The following is a 16,768-nucleotide window of genomic DNA, read 5'->3' on the forward strand; positions in this document are numbered from 1 at the left end:
TTTATCCAGAACATCAAGCACCTCCATGTTCCCAGGAGAGCAGCCCTAAAAGAGAAACTGTTCAGTCACCTGTTGAGCCTGTTGGGATTTTCTGAGCCCTGTAACATAGGAATCAAAACAGGACCTCTGTCCCCAGAGGCATCCAAGAGGGACAGAAATAGCCATGTGAAAGAAGGACGCAGACAGGGCCTTCAGAGAAAGCCCCAGGGCACTATGTTCACAAAGGGAGTATACCCTTCAGGAAAATCAGCTAGAAGAGAGATGGGGGCTTCCTTGAACTTGGCTTTTATGGTGAACGGGAAGGGCCTTCCAGGAGCACAGTGCAAGCCAGGGCCAGGGCTAGGAAGCACTCAGCCTTCCCATTCAATTTGCTTACCTGGATGCCAGCTGGATAGCATTTGGGCTACAGCCCAGAGCCCACAGCAGGGAAAAGGAATGTGAGCCAAAAAGAGCTGGGGCGGGGTCACCCATGGAGGGGGTCCTCAGAAGGTAGTGAAGCAGGAGTTTCTACTCAGTTCTGTGGCCTTGGGCAGCCTGGGGAGCTTCTGACAGAAGAGCATGTGCGGGGCTGCAAGCTTCAGTTCATCCATACCACATGTTTTCCCTGGCGTCTTATGATCAGAGTGAGAATAAGAGCAATGCTCCCCCTCATCACTCTGTGGGGTGGCCCAGGCTGCCACGTTCTGGCCTCGCCTCTAAAGTACATTCCAGAGTGGAGCTGAGGCCCCGTGCTCTGCATGGGGCTGTGTGAGGCTGAGGCATGAGCACTGTTGGCATTGCTCTCCTGGACTGCATTCCAGTTATTCCCTCAAAGGAAACAGCCCAGGATGGCTGCAGATGTGCCTATGCCAGGTCCCCCCTAAAGCCTATAGAATTTCACTCTGGGTAGAAAGAGGTCCAAAATGGCTGCAAGGTAGGCCGGACCCAGCTGCCCAAAAGGACTAGGCCCTGGCCCAGCCCTTTCCAGAGTATCATTTGGCCTCAGTCCACTTTGCCAACTGGCTGCCAGAGCTGAGAAAGGGCCCCTGGCATTGCCCTCTGTCAGAACCTGGCCTAGATAGTGCCCTTTACTAGAGTTATCCCATCAACCGTTGCAGGTACACAGAAATGAATATCACATACCCCTACGTTACAGGTGAGGACAGGAGGCTGAGAGGGCACCATTAACCAGGATCTAGAGCCAGATTCAACCTGGATACTAGTTTCATGCTCTGACCAGAGAGATGCTGCAGGGTCATAGCAGCCCCAGGAGAAGCCCATGTACTCCCTCAGCTCTCAGCATCAGGGCTGCCAGGACTACTGGGACTCGTGGCATGAAGATCTGACAGGCAGAAGTAGGTGTTGCCTTCCAGCTCAGGACAGATTCAAAGCCACACATTTAACAGGCAAGAAGATAGGCACCCAATAGCAATGAGGGGATGGCAGGCAGCCAGACATGCAGGAGGACATGGGGAAAATGTCTTTTTTACAAAAGGATATACTTGTATTTCACATAAGTTTCCAGTTCATAAATTTTGTCCACACTGGTTATTTGTTTTAGCCCCATGATGGTGCTGTGAGGAAGCAGGACACCCATTCCACAGATGAGGAAAAAATACCATCAGGGTTTCTAGACCATGTGTCCAAATAATTTCTTTGACTGCTGGTTTTCAGTTGAACTTTTCAGAGCCTCTGGGGTCCATGGAACTTCCCATACTGTCTTTCATAATGGCACCCACAGGAGATTTTGTTTGTGCCTTCTGAAGAAGATTTAGAACGTCGCTGTACCCTCACCCTGCTTCCCAGAAGTCCAGCACTCTGAGTTGTTGGAGCAGGAGCAGAGGGACCCAGCATCATTGCTTGGTGATGCTTAGTCCACCAACAATCATTACTGCTGCCAGCAACAGCGACAGCAGCAACTGCGTAAATTGGGAAGATCAACCAGGACAGGGTCCATTCCTGGGTTCTATTCCTACTTAGGTCACCCCCAACCAGCTGTGTGCCCGAGGGCAAGTTACTTCCCTTCTCTGGATTTTATTTTCATCATTGATGGAAGGAGTTTGAATGGGCTGATCTTGGAGGCTTCCTCAGTGTATATAGAAGACAGAGAGGTAGTCAGCTCATTGGAGAAAAAGCTGTAGCCAAACATTGCAACATTGCATCAAGCATCATTTTTTTAATATTTGATTTTTTAGTTATAGTTGGACAAAATACCTTTATTTATTTATTTTTATGTGGTGCTGAGAATCGAACCCAGGGCCTTGCATGTGCTAGGCGAGTGCTCTACCACTGAGCTATAACCCCAGCCCCAAGCATTATTTTTTTTAAAAAAGCAAAAAGACATCACTAAGAGGTCCAACAGTCAGTTTCCATGGTTGCTGCAGCTTTTTAAGTCTCAGAGATGGAGTGTTTAGGGGGGAAACTGGTCCTTTTCTCTGTTCAGTGAGCACACTGCCCTCAAGGGAGCCCAGAGCCCCTCATCTGTCAGAGACAAGGCCCAGATTGATCAGTGTGATTCTGGGAGAGGGAGACCATGAATTAGGAAGGTCATGGCCCTCCTGCAAAGTTGGAGTGGCCTTCTGTGAATGAACAAGTTCCCTCCCTCTTCTAAGGGCAGATAAACTAGCTGTGATGCCATCTCTGAGCACAGCAGAGAGAGTCCATGCTAGGAAGCACCAAGCACCTAGCACCCAGCACAGTGCCCAGTGCAGACTTGGATAAATAGGGGCTGATTGCTATTACAATTCAGGCAACAAGTGACTGCTTTCTCCCTGTTCTTGCCAACCAGCCGGAGACCCCAGAGGTGAAGGCCCTGAAGGACAGGCTGGCAACCATGAACCTGAAGATGAGTGATCTGCGCAACCAGGTTCAGTCCGTGAAGCAGGAGCTCCGGATGACCCAGAAGGTCATTCAGAACCTGGGTTCAGCTTGGGACTTGTTGAGGGCTGGGGCTGGCCTTGGGAAGAGCATAGCTGGAACACAGCTTCTATCGTCCAGGAGCAGGGAGTGCCCTGCCAGTGAGCATCCTGCTTGTTCTGGGTCAGGTTCCACATCCAGTAACTTCCTTTCAGGGCTCCTTGGTATAGTCCCATCTGATGGGCAATCACCAGCTGCCTTAGGGTTATTCCTTTGTGGTGCCCGCCTAGCTCTGGACTAAGGGAGGATACCCCTTCCACCCAGGGGGATTCCTTTAAGCCTTCCCTACATTCCCTGTGCCCTAATAGATCCTGGGTCTCCACTTAATAAGCCACCATTGACTCAAAATTCTGCCAAGACCTTCCCCCTGCCCTCTGCTATCTGTAGTATCAGAAAATGAACAGGTGGTTTGTGCATTAAAGGGCCCTTTCAAAGGAAAGCACTCAGACGTAGGGCACAGGCCCTGGAGGCCCAGCTGGTTTGTTGTTTATTTTTATTTATGTAGTGAATTCTCTGGCATTTGTCTTCCCTGCTGGAACCTCTCAGACCAGCCAAGATTTCCAAAACAACATTCTATTGTGGAAACAAGCACCAAGGACTTGGTAACTTGGTGCACCGAATGGGATTTCCTGTTGGGCTTCAGAGAACTCAGGTCACAAGCTGGAGTGTCCTGCTTCCGCCTCAGACCCTGAGGTGGAGCTGAACACCGCACTTCAGTAGCCACAGAGTTGTACCCTTCTTGAAGCACAGCATCCTCAAGTGCCACTCCAGCACTCCTCCTTGCTACACTCAGATGGCCACTGGTCTGTGGCTTTTCGCAAAGGTCAAGACCCTGAGGCCGTGTACTTCCTGTAGCCATCCAGACTTCTCTCAGGACTAGTTGATAAGTGAATGGGTTAAGGAAGCAGGTGTTGGTCAGCTCTGTGGTCCACTCATTACAGAATGTGCCATGAGCAAGGGGACCTACCTGGCCGTTGCTAGCAGTTCCTGGCAATGGCTCCTCTAAGCATCATGAAGAAACTCTGGCAATGATGGATCTGCTACTTTCCCTGGAGAGCTGAGCCAGGAAAGTGGCAAACCAGCCTTTAGGGCTACGCCCTGAAGTGGGAGGGGGGCGTGTGGTGCAGGCTGCCCCCAGGAGTCCCACACACCAGCACCGCTTCTGGTGGAGCCCTGTCTCCTGCCACTATGAACACACTGCCTCATTACAGGTTTTGTCCAGTGAGGTTGGGGAAGATGTGAACATCCAGCAGCTCCTGTCCTCTCCAGGGACCTGGAGGGGAAGGGCTCAACAAATTCTCGTTCTTCAAAGCAAGGTGAGTGTGTCATCACCCCACTCCTGGCCCAGAACAGAGGGTTTAAAAGGCCCAGAGACCTGTGCTGGAGATGTGAGCACTCAGAGCTCCAAAGGCCTACGTCCTGCAGAGCGTACTCTCAGGCTGGTGTTTATGTTCTCCACCCAGCCTGATTTTAATTTGTTATTTAATGAACAAGCCCTTACATAACACCACATGCCAGGCACTGGCACTTAATGAATGCCAATGCCTTTGGTTTGACTTCTTCTTCTCCAGGCATATTTTTTCCTGGTTCACGTAAGATTGCGTGACTGTTGTAATTGTAGGCTTTTTCCAGTTTCATCCAGATGCTTGTTGTCTTTTGAAAGTTTTCATTACCCAATAAAAACTTTGCCTTGTCTCCCTCTTTGTTTTCTAAATATTTTGGAGCAGACCAAAGGAGGCTGAAAACAGGGGCTCCAGAGTCCAGCTGCTTGGATTCCAGCCCTGATTCTCCACTCGCTGGCTGGGTGACCTCAAGCAAATTCTTTCCTTTGTGTGCCTCAGTTCCTCGTCTGTGTAATGGGGATAACTGCACCTACCCCCAGGGTTGCCAGGAGGAATGAATGAGTCAATGTGTACAGAGTGCTAGGCATAGTCCCTGGCCCAGAGAAAGGCCTGGACAAAGATTAGCAGCACTGATTTTTTTTTTTTCTTTTTACCCTTAAACTGAAAAACACATGAGCACATCACTTTCATTCCCAGTCAGGGTCATGACTAGTGGCTTTTATTCTCAGGGTCTACTTGAAGCCAACATGAAGGTTAAAAAAAAAAGAAAAAAGAAAGAAAGAAAGAAAAGAAAAAAAAAACAAAACCTCTAGTTGCTGATCAGTGCAAGGCCTTGGGATCCAAGAAATCTGAGTTTGAATCTAGCCTCTCACTGTTCTATTAATCTGTAACCTCAGGCAAATCTCTTCTTTTCTGGGTCTTATTTTCCCATCTGCAAAGTAGAGATCATAATACTGCCCTTGTAGGGTGTCATAGGGTTAAATGAAATAATATTTGGCTGGACGTGGTATTGCATGCCTATAATCCCAGTGGCTCAGGAGGCTGAGGCAGGAGGATCATGAGTTCAAAGCCAGTCTTAGTAATTTATCAAGGCACTTAGCAACTCAGCCAGACCCTGTCTCTAAATAAAATATTTTAAAAGGACTGGGAATGTGGCTCAGTGGTTAAGCACCCCTGGATTCAATTCTCAGTACCAATAATGATAATAAAAATAATATTTGCAAAGCACTGGGTGTAGTGCCTGCCACAGTCAGCACTCAAGTAGTATATTAAATAATTTCAGCTAACACTGTGCTCTTTAAGGTTTAACTGGAGCTACCATACAGTGCCACAGGAGGGCACTAATTTGTGCTTTCAAAGCAATGCTCCTGCCCTTTACCAGTGATCCTAGTGAGTCTCGCCTCCTCTCCTGGCTCGAGTTCACCAACTTCCTTCCATCATTTGGTTGTGTTGACATGGAAACCAGTATAAGAAGGACCCTGGGAGTTCTCTGATTAAATTCCAGTGTGATAAAGGTGTTGTTCTGTGGGATGACATCTACCTGTGACCTGTGAGAGCCCATGTGTGCTGAGCTCTGTGTTGAGGGCTTCACCAGGGCCATCTTGGGGTTTCTCTACATTGCCTAATCTTAAAAGTCACCCATAGCCTTGGTTTACGATGCAGATTCCCATACCCTTGCCCTGGAGATCTGATGTAGAGAAATTAAGTAAGGTGTGCATAAATCACACAGCCAGTGAGGATTTGAGCCAGGCTCTTCACTTCCAAACCCTGACCTCCCTCTGCTGTTTCTCCTGCCTATGGCCCACCATCTCCCAAGAACCTCCCCCCTCCACACTGTCTATTAGAGTTCTTCCTTGTCCTGAGGCTTGCCTTCCTATCCCTCCAGGTTTCTGGGGCCATACATCTGCTTCTTGCCCTCAAACAGCCCCTCAGAAGTGGGGTGATTTTCTAACCTTGAAGTGTGTCTTTTCTAAGCTAAACCTCTTGAGTGTCTTCCTGCTTTGCTCAAAATATCAACTCAGATCTTTCCACTCCAGGCCCCCTTGTCTGGGGCTCCCGCAGCCATCTGGAGCAGTGGTTCCGTCTTCAGGATCCATGGCACCTCAGAGTGCTGGTCTGACTGCAGACACATGGTAGAACAAGTTTTCCCACCCTCAGGTTCGAGAGCTTGAGAAGCAGCTGGGACAGACCCGGAGTAGGTCTGCAGGAACAGCCAATGATGAGCTCCCTATCTACCCAGACCCAAAGAAGCTGTCGGCACAGGAGAAAAACCTACTGAGGATCCGCAGCCTGGAAAGGGAAAAACAGGAAGGCTGGGAGGTAATGCATGCCCAGTAAGGAGGTGAGGTGGACAGGGGGAAGATCATCAGAGTTCCCGGGAGGGTCTGAGGCATTCCCCACAGGCAGGAGATGCCTGGGACCTTGGGTCACCTCTGGGCATGTTCCTTGCTTCATATCAACCCAGCTCTAGTTGCTTGATGGGGCTTCGCCCGGGGACCATTCAGTGAATTTTGAGTAACCTTGATTGTGAAAGGGAGCAAGGAGGAGAGTCATAGCTCCAAAAGTGGAATAAGATTAGATGGGTCTTAAAGGAGGATAGAGAGTTCCAGGCTAATAAAAGAGATGGGCAAGTTGGAATCAGCAGCAGAGTCTGCAGCTTGAGGGTGTTGAAAATCTTAACTCTACCAGGTTTAAGCATCAAAGAGAAATTATTAGCCTGTGTAAATGACTAGTCTAGAAGTGCCCTAGCTTCAGGTATGGATGGATCCAGGGACTTTTAGATCTTGTCTTAGTACACTCTCTCCTGGATTGACCTCACTTGCTCCCATGGGAATCCCTGGTAGTCCTGACTTCTCTATTCTAACCCAGCCCCCACAGACAAAGGGCCTATCCCAGTAGTTCCAACAAAGTTTGGCCTAGCTTGGATCAGGTGCCCATCTTTGTGCCAATCCTTGTGGCCAAGGATATGAGGGGTTTTATTGGTCAGGCTTCAGATACCTGTACCAAGTTTGGGTATTGAGTCAGTTTCCCCAGATTTGGACTGAGAGTAGGAAGTAGGGTCTACTTCAAAGAAAGTAGCTGAGGAAGCAGGAGGAGGTGCTAGAAAGCCAAACAATTGGCCCACTTTAGTGACCCTGAGACAGTGTCCTTCCTAATAGTGAAGCCTTAAACTTTTCACTGGGAGGCTTCCATTTGTGTCAACTCCAGGCTGGACCCTGTGCTGGGAACCTGGTGACCATCATCACGTGTTCCTCCCAGCATTCTAGACCATCAGTTATGAGGAGGGGAACAGTGAGGGTGGAGAGGTAGGTAGGGCCAGGACCTGCTGGACCTTGAATGCCAGCCAGGGGGGCGGGCTTCTATCCTGAAGGCAGTGGAGCATCTCCAAAGGGTTTCAAGCTGTGAATGAATATGGCTAACTGTGCTCTTTGAAAATGTCACATAGTTGGGAGGCGGAGGAGATATTGGAGGCAGAGCATAATCTGCTCAAGACATGACCAAGGACCTACAACAAGATAATAGGACTGTAGTGGAAGGGCTGGACACCTGGACATTAAAAGTGGACTCCAGGACTCTGTGAGTGACTGAACATGGAAGGAAAAGGAGTAGGTAGAATCATAAAGGACTTTCAGAGAGTGTCACATGTGGTTAGGGGAAATAGAAGTAGGTTCAAGGGCAAAGGGGAGGTGAGGATTGGAAATGTTAGATTTGAAATGCACACAGCTTGGGCTTGCACATTCACACACCAGAGAGCATCTTGAATGGCTGACCAGCCATAAGCTACAATACTAGTGGGAAGAAATGGCCAGCTGTCCCTTAGAGCCCAGAGCGTGACATCAGAGCACAGGTGAACAACGGCTGCCTCCCTGCACAGGGCTCATGGTCCTGTGGGTTTATATTGTTTTACTCATTTTGCGTTTCCATAATTTACCCCATTGAGGATCTGAAGACATGTTTCCAGCATTAAGTGGGCCTCAGCACCAGGTCAGATTATGTCACCAACTATCCCAAACTCCCCCTCAGTGTCTCAGAGCTAACTTTGAATTTCCTCCCCTGGCCTCTGCCCCTCTGCCCTTGCCTCTGAGCTGCCCCCTCACTCATGGGGCTCCACCCATACATGTTCCACCCCAGATCTTTGCTTTTGTCTTCAGTCTCTCCTAAGCTATAACATATCGGGGAAGCCCTTGTTTGACCATATTCCATCTTCCCACCCCTTTCCCCCACTCTTCAGTTGGCATTTGTCAGCTCCTCGGGAAAGAGGACTCTGTTTTGTCCTCTGCTGTACCTTTAGCACCTATCGCAATGCCAAGCATATAGTGGGTCCTCAGGAAACACTTGAGAATGAAGGAATGAGAGCCTCAAAGATGTGTGCAGCATACGAGACTCCAGTTTATCACTGACCAAGCAAGGCACAGTCTGGGGTGCTGTGCTGGGTGCTGGTGGAGGAGGTGAGAGGATGGGGAGGCAGGGCAACTTCTCATTCAAGCTCTGAAGGGCTAAGAGCTTCCATTTGACCCCTAGACTTAGTGCTCTTCCCTAAAGTGTGGTTTCTCTAGCTGGAAAGGGGGCTAAGAGGTGGGGCAGCTTTTTGGAGGTCACACCAAGATTTGCCTGTGGGTTTTCTCCCATGTGCCTGGAAGGCGGAGTTCTCAGGCTGAGGGCAGGAGCACTGTCATCCATGAGTGCTGTCTGTCAAGTGCTAGGGCAAGCTGGGAGGCATGGATCCGCCTGACACTCCTGAGGAGTGGGGGTGGGAGTCAGAGCCAGCTCTACTGATTTGCTCTACAGCCTTCAACAGTGCCCCTAGCCTCAGCCCCTGCCTCCCCAGTGAGTGGGAGCCAGAGACCAGATGTGCCAAGGCCCCACCCAGCCCTACTGCCCTGTCCTCAATTTCTAATTACAGAAACTTGCTGGGGAGCGGGATACCCTCCAAAAAGAGCTGGAAGAGCTGAGAAAGAAGTCTGAGGGAGTGAAGTCTCGAAACAAGGTGCTATCGAGCGAAGTGAAGACCCTCAGGAGCCAGATGGGGACCCTGGTGGAGAAGGGCAGACATGATGACGAGCTCATTGATGCCCTCATGGTATGGCCCAGCCACTTGGGCAGGGCAAGAGCCAGGGCCTGATTCCCAAAGGATGGGCTACCAGCCTCCCAGACACCTGAGACCCAGCCCCAGCAGCCTGAGTGAGCCCTCACTCCCACAGAGGGCCACCTGCTTAACCCAGAAGGTGTTGCCTTCAGATGGGCCGCACCACCAGGGCCTTACCCCTGGGACAGGAAGCAGCTTAGAGGGGTTGCTTGAGGCATGAAGAGGGCTAGGACGGCAGTACCCAGCTCAGGCCTTGGCTGTATGGACCTCAAAGGATAAAGAAAAGGATGGGGGGAAGAAGGAAGAGACAGGATCACACCATGGGTTATTTTTCAACAAGGAATGAAGGGACAGCTGAGGGGCCGGTGCAGACCCTTGCCTGTGTGAATAATGGTTGATTCTAGAGCCACGTAGTGTAATCCCTTTCCACAGACGGGGAAACCAAAACTCAAAAAGGTCATATAACTCGTCCAAGAATACACAGCTCAGCTCAAAGCAGGTTTTCCTGACTATAAACCTTTCCTTGATGAGCAAGGCCATACTGCTTTCCTACAGCCTGGGCTTTTCTCTGTGGGACCTGAAGTACCCCCAGAGTTTGATGTCTCAGTTCTAAGTTGTGCCCACACACCCCAGGCATGTTATGCCTGGCTTGATGTAGAACAGTAAGATAGGCTTGCCTCCATTGGTACCTTGCTGGTTGTCCTGGGGCCCAGTGCATCTCCTTTCTGAGTCTCAGAAACCAGTTTTTAAAATAGGGTACAGGGCGGATGTCCCCTGAAGTCCATGCATGCCACCATCCTTTGCACTGAAGATGGCATAATAAGAGCTGTAAATCAGTTCCATCCACTCACCAGAAATGTGTCCTTGGGTTCTCTGAGCCTTAGTTTCCTTCACTAAGAGGTGAGGACGACAGCCCCCAACCTGTTCCCAATCACTGACATTGTCCTTCCTGTTGGCCCCCAGGCAGAAGGTTCCTGCCCCCACCCCAGTCTCCCTTTTCAGGGATGGGGGCCTCAGCCAGATGCTAAAGAATCCCTGGGAGAGTCTAGGTCTTGCCTCCAAAGGTACTTTCCCAACCAGTGGGATCAGGCTTTCTTTTACCCAGATATTTGTCCTACCAGCTGAGGAGCCACCTTCTGAATAACTTTCTCTTGTCCTCAAGAGCTCTTTTGATATCTTTCTCAGTCCTCATCTTAGGAAGAAGGAATTTAAGGACAGAAGATGGGTACATTTCCCACTTGTCTGCTTTGAGCCCCACCCAGGGCAGGCAAGGAATGTGTTCTTCCTTCTCAGTGGGACACTTAGTGTCCCACCACTAGGTTCCCAGTGGCTAGGGGGAGGGGTGGGTTGCTCCAGGTTGGGAAGCAGTCTCCTCTTATCCTTACCCTTCCCAGAGCAGCCTCCACTGACCCTCATCTGTCCTCTTGCTTGCCCACCCACCAGGACCAGCTGAAGCAGCTGCAGGACATTCTGGGCAGCTTGAATCTACAGGAGGAAAAGATGCGCACATCCCAGCACCAAATGGACCAGAATCTCAACAGCCAGGCCCAACAGAGCAGCAGCCTTGTGGCTCAGCTGCAGGCCATGGTGGCTGAGCGAGAGGCCAAGGTACAGCAGCTGGAATTAGAGATCGGGCAACTTGGTGTGCAGGTGAGTAGCGTGCTGGCACTGCCCCAACATCCATTTCCAAGCCCTGGTAAATCCATCCCACATCCAGAGAAATCTCAGCTTCTTCCATTTCTTTCCACTTGCCTTAGCCAAGCCACACCACATCCTTCCTGGCTCCACTTCAGCCACCTGCTTCCATCTGGCTCCCTGTCTCATTCCACACACACCTTTCCTTTCTAAAGAAATCTGGTTGTGTACTCACTCTATTTAAAATCTGCCCATGGCTTCCCATCACCTCAGCTTTATTCAGTGCTCAAGGATCCAGGCCGCCCATCCCCAGCTCTGGCTCTCATTCTCCTAATCCAATATGGCGACTCTAGCTCCAGCCATTATGTTCACGTTGTAGTCAGCAGGACAGCAAAAAGAAAGGCACACTTTTTTTTAATATTTTTTTTAGTTGTTGATGGACATGATACCTTTATTTTATTTATTATTACATGGTGCTGAAGATTAAACCTAGTACCCCACACATGCTAGGCAAGTGCTCCACCACTGAGCTACAACCCCAACCCCAGAAGACCACACCACTTCATCCAGATTCCAGTTAGCTGCGTGACCTGTTCTTGCTGCCATTCCTCCTGCATCTTCTCATCACCTTTCCCCTTCCTCCTATATTATGCCACACAGATGCCACTTCGCTCCTCACATGACTCTGCTTTCTCCTCACTCCAGGGCAGTTCCAAGCCTGAAGCGCACCTCTACTTCCTCCCTAGCTGCCTCTGTCTGGCCAGCTACCCCTCAGCTGTTAGGTCTTACTTAGTCCTGAGCACCTCCAGGAAGCGCCAGACCCCCAGAATGTGTTGTGTGGCCCTCCCAGGCACTCTCCAACTCCCTCTGCAGCCCTAAGCTAAACCTTTTCAAGGGGGCACAGCCCATCATGCCTTGGTGCCTGCCCCTGAATCGAGCACACAGTGGATGCTCCATGGCAGGTGCCTGAGGGCACAGCTGGGGCTGCTAGGAGTCAGGCACCTCCAGCTTGAGGTGTGGGGAGAGGAATCACTGGCCTCTGGGGACAAAGATTCTGTGACAGGCATGAAGGTCCCCCAATGACAAAGAAGACTTATAGCTTCTGGTCCACTGAGAGGTTGACTGGCAAAGCCACAGGTGTGTCACAGAGCAGCCCTGCCTTTATTTGTAGGGATTCATGGTCCAGTCAGAGGTGTGAGAGCTTGGTCCAGCCTGATTTGTCCTACATAGCAGTCCATCTCCAGGGCCACAATAGCCTGGGACCATAGGACTGGCTGTGGTAAAGAATGCTGAAGCCCTTAGGGCTGAGGGAGAGCCTGGAGCAGGAGGAAAGCTGGAACAGAATCAGTGTGACAGGGAGGGGGCATATTGCTTTGTAGCCCTCACCCCGCTTTCCATCCCCAGCTCACTAGGGAGGGACTTCTGAAAGGGCACGTAGCAACATTCCAGAATCTTCACATCACTGTCCTTGCTCCAGGCATACAAGAGAGGACAGATCCTATATCAGATGTCACCAGCCAGTAGGGGACCAAGCATTACCCATAGACAAGATGGCATCTATTGCAAGATTTCTCAGAATGGCTAGGAGTGGGTCTTGCCGGTTTGTTAGGAACTCACACCAACTGTCCACTCCTTAATGACAGCCTGACCTCCTGTGGAGAGTCCTCTAATGTTCTTTCTTCAGCTTGGCCCCTCCAAGTATCCAGGAGAGGAGGGGGTGGTGGGAGAGGAGGGGACCTGGAAGCCCAGCCTTCACCCAAGGCTTCTAGTACTTGCCGAGACCCTGCCAATCTCTGGCTCCAGGTGTGTATGAAAGGTCTAGGTATTCCAACTGCCAAAGGGGGCTGGCCTCAGTCATACCTGGCATTTATGTGCAGCTGCCCTGAGAAGGGGGCCTGCTTGCAGATATCAATCTCCAATCTGCCCCAATTATAAGGCTGCACACCTCCCTTTGGGACAACTTCCTGGCCCAGCTACAGAGCTCATACCATGTAGCTCCCTTTCTGAAGAGAGGCATTATTAGATGTCATTATCATGCAAGTAGTGCCTTCACCACACAGGCCTGGCTTTTCACTTCTGAAAAGAAGCCTCTTTCACTTCCCCTGAAAGCCCCGAAAGGGAGCCAAGGCCCCCTCCTGCCTTTTCCAGGCCACTGTGCCAAAGCTCTGAGAATTGAACCCACATCTGTCCCCTACAGTATCTTCAGAATAAAGTAATGGGTGAGGAGTCCAGCGGGCCTGAGGTCCACCCAGCCCACACCAGACTCCTGGAGGACCAGGGTCTGGCCAAGCCTCCAGCCTCAGCAAGCAACCACATCGGCAGGCTGGGATCTTCTCGGTAAGAAAAAAAATGTAAGACAGGGGTTGGAGAGTGAATTATTAATTATTCAGAAGAAAAGTTGCTTCCTGCTGCCCCTGATGGGAAACCATAGGAACAAGTTTAAGATGACCGGGCTGTTGTTCTTCCAATACGTGGGCCTCTCCCAGTATTTTTGCTCTGCATCTGCAGGACGAACCAATTAGGTCCAGGTTTATTACCTCAAGAGCATGCTGGTTACTGGTTGCAGTTCCCTATAATGGCCTCTCTGAGCTGGCCTCAGAATGCATCTGCTTCTAGGACCCCCAAACAAACTTGGGATGGTTGCTCAAAGTTCTGATATCACCAGGTTCTGTTTCATTTTGAGCAAGCAAGAATTCTGCAAAGAAGAGCAGCAAATCTACAGGGCCACCCAGCCCAGGCTGCTGTAAGGCCCACACTGGTCACCTCCACAGGCTTCCTGGAGCCCTGCTGGCCCCCATTCTACCTCACACACAGAGGTGAGGCCCAGCCATGCCCAGTCTGCCTTTCCCTGCTGATGGGTCCCTTCTGCCTTTGCACAGCTCTGTGAGCAGCCTGGGTCACACGCTGGTGGAATCTGCTCTCACCAGGCCTTCCCTGACAAGCCCCCACAGGACCTCACCCAGGTATGAGCCCATTCAAAGGAGGGGAAACTGAGGCCAGGCGAAAGCTAGGGACTCTTCCTCAATTAAGTAAGGATGTGGAGGGTCAAGGAAGTTGAGGTCCCAGTTGGTAGAGAACTGGAACCTTGGCCTCTTGATGCCAGACTGTGTTCCTTATCTTCCTGGGCCTGGCTCCCAGTACCTTCACTGGCCTTCTCTTCCTCATGGAAAATCAGTCTCTAGAGGGAGAATTTCACCTCATATGGGTTCCCACTTTAAGTCACTGATATCCCCTCAGCTCTCTGGCCTCTCTTTGTTGATAGAATCAAGCCTAAGGGCTTAAATGGGCCTTTTGTTCTTACTGCCAGCTCATAGACAAAGGATGGTTTTGTCCTACCTCTAAGTCCTGTCCCGAGCCCTGCCCACTGTCCACTAGGGCCATGCTCCTGCTTGTCAGTACACCCCCGCTTCTCAGGCAGGTCAGCTCAGGTTCCAGGCGAGGTCCCCAAGTGGGCTCCGTCCTACTTCTGACTCACTGTGTGGCTCTCGGCAAGTTGGTCCTCTCTCTGGGCTATCATCTCCCCCAAAGTACCTGAGACACTTCTGGCCTGATGTCTGGACCAAGGTCAGACCTGCAGTTGTCCCACCCATCAGGTTGTGGTTACAAGAGCACTTAGAGGCAAGTAGACTGACACAGAGCCACAGGGCACATGCCACTACTGAGGGTGGGGAGGCCTCATCACAGCAAAAGGAGGATGGGCAGACTCTTTCTGTGAGGTTTCAATCACAGTTCTGAAAGCAGGGATATGAGCAAAATGAACATTCTAAGTTCCTTCCAAACTTATGTGGCTATGACCTCTGAACTCCCCAGGGACACAGGATTGGCTGCCCAGACTGCTGGTTTTCAAGCCTGTTTCTTCTACAATACACAGATAGGCCTTGCCTTCATGGAGCTTACAGTTCCTTCCCATCAGTGATGGGATAGGAGTTCATGGGGCAGAGAGTGTATCTGAAAGAGCTGCCATGGTTTGACCCACTCTCTTCAGGTGACTCTAATGGGATGCCTGGGAATAGGACAGAGCTGGGGGTCAGCCCCATCTTCCTGCATCTCCTCTGCTCCATTCGAGAATCATGGAGGTGACTAGATAGGGCCTTCCAACCTGTACCATGCACATAGGTCACTAGGGATCTACTAGGTTGAATATAGGTTCTGAGGCTGCAGGTCTGGGATGGAGACTAGGGTTCTGCATTTCTAACAAGCTTCTAGGCCATGCTAAAGTCACTGATCCAGAATAGTTTTAGCCATTGATTTGAGTAGCAATGCCCTAAACCATTTTAGGACTCAGAACACAGAGAGGTCTGCAGTCCTCAGAACCCATCTTAACCAACCCCCTCAATATTCAGAGGAAAACTGGGGCCAAGAGAGGGTAAGAGGCCTTCCCAACACCCCAGAGAGAGTTGGCCCTCAGGCTCACATGCCAGACCAGCTTCAAGATGCTGCCCATTTCTGTAACCTCCCTATATCCAACATTGCTGAAGGGCAAGTCCAGGGTCATCCAATGTCACACTAGGAAACGTGAGGGCACAAGAGAACAACAGGGAACTTACTCGTGGGCTCTGGGGGTTTGGAGCATAGAGTCCACCTTCTGACCTGGCCCCAGCCAACAGGTAAGGAACCAGTAGGCAGGACCAATGGTAAGGAGCAAAGCAGTGATGGACTGGAGAACATTGGCCAAGACACAAAGCCCAATGTCCAGGCTCCAGGAGAGTGGACTGGATTCAGGGCCAAACCAGGAGATGCAGAAGGTCTAGGACAAGCTGGAAGGACCACAGATTAGGGCCTCCTGACATTGGGCACAGCAGCCAAACCCCAGAGACCACACAGGTATGGGTACCCTGGGCAGCTTTCATAGCAGCCCGACTAATCTCAGCCCCCCACAGTAATGGGATGGACAGAGGTACCAGTGTAACTCTAGCAGCTAAATAAGGCTAGGAATTATGGACCAGGATGGGTTGGGTTGGGTTCCTTCTCTGGCTGTCTCTGAGAACCTCTGACTGTCCTTCCACTCCCTCCCACCATCACAGGGGTAAGTGTGTGTCTTCAGGCTTCAGATGACCTCTGCCCTCTGCCCTCCTCCCTAGTCCCAGGTGCTTGGACTCCCCAGAACAAAAAGGCTGGCAAGCACAAGTGACAGAGATCAAGGCCCTCTGGCAGGCCACCGAGGTGGAGCGAGACCGGCTCACTGAATTTGTTACTGTCCTGCAGAAACGGTAATACCTGTCACCCAGGGATTCTCCCTTAGACCCACATGTGGTGGGAACTGGATCTACCTCATGTGAGAGCTTGGCTCCTGTGGTGTCGGTCCAGGCTATGCCACTCATGTGCCCACCCAAATGCCCCATGACTTTGGGGCCCTTCCATCACGCTGTGGTTTTCCCACAACCCTATCCTATGTGCACCCAGTAGGACCGCATCATGGCACGTGGACTCGAGATGGGATTCTCAGGTGAGGGACACTTTGGAGTAGTTAAGTCGGTCAAATCAATCCAGCAATAAATTAAAATCTGTGGCAGGACCGGCATTGTACCTGGTCGTGTTGGAGGTTGGAGGGGAGAAGACGCAGGCTGGGCTGATGTCTAGAATTACCAAGAGCAAGAGAGACGAGGGGCTGAGACTTCTCTGGGGAGGCAGTGGACCAGGAGGTACAGTGGCCTCCAAAGGGTTGTTGACAGACTTCCACTTCTTGCTCAAGTGACCGTTTTGGCAAGAACTGCAGATGCCCAGGCCAACACATGGCCAGCCATGTGACCTCCACACTGAAAAATACAAAAGACACCATTGAGTTTCTGTCCTAACAGGCTGTATCATG

The 16,768-nt window shown here is 50.9% G+C and overlaps 2 protein-coding genes across 5 annotated transcripts in view; one reads left to right on the top strand and one right to left on the bottom strand.

The window, feature by feature from the left end:
* Positions 1-16,768, bottom strand: part of LOC308644104 (uncharacterized protein) — a 59,900-nt gene that overhangs the window by 25,799 nt on the left and 17,333 nt on the right. For all 4 annotated transcript variants that reach the window (XR_014020892.1, XR_014020893.1, XM_081284832.1 and 1 more), the window contains exon 2: positions 16,487-16,715. Coding sequence is in view for 2 of the 4 variants with exons in the window: in XM_081284832.1 (XP_081140958.1) it covers positions 16,487-16,715 (229 nt within the window). In the remaining 2 variants the exon portion in view is untranslated. The remainder of the gene's footprint in view (positions 1-16,486; positions 16,716-16,768) is intronic.
* Positions 1-16,768, top strand: part of CCDC13 (coiled-coil domain containing 13) — a gene marked incomplete at its 5' end in the record, with an annotated part of 57,436 nt that overhangs the window by 23,686 nt on the left and 16,982 nt on the right. Inside the window, 8 exons of the mRNA XM_081284809.1 lie at positions 2,768-2,884; positions 4,107-4,211; positions 6,396-6,557; positions 9,142-9,318; positions 10,768-10,974; positions 13,157-13,296; positions 13,839-13,922; positions 16,041-16,169. Coding sequence (XP_081140935.1) covers positions 2,768-2,884; positions 4,107-4,211; positions 6,396-6,557; positions 9,142-9,318; positions 10,768-10,974; positions 13,157-13,296; positions 13,839-13,922; positions 16,041-16,169 — 1,121 coding nt within the window. The remainder of the gene's footprint in view (positions 1-2,767; positions 2,885-4,106; positions 4,212-6,395; positions 6,558-9,141; positions 9,319-10,767; positions 10,975-13,156; positions 13,297-13,838; positions 13,923-16,040; positions 16,170-16,768) is intronic.

This window comes from Spermophilus citellus (genome assembly GCF_964194105.1).
Source record: "Spermophilus citellus genome assembly, chromosome: 3".
Taxonomy (NCBI): Eukaryota; Metazoa; Chordata; class Mammalia; order Rodentia; family Sciuridae; genus Spermophilus; species Spermophilus citellus.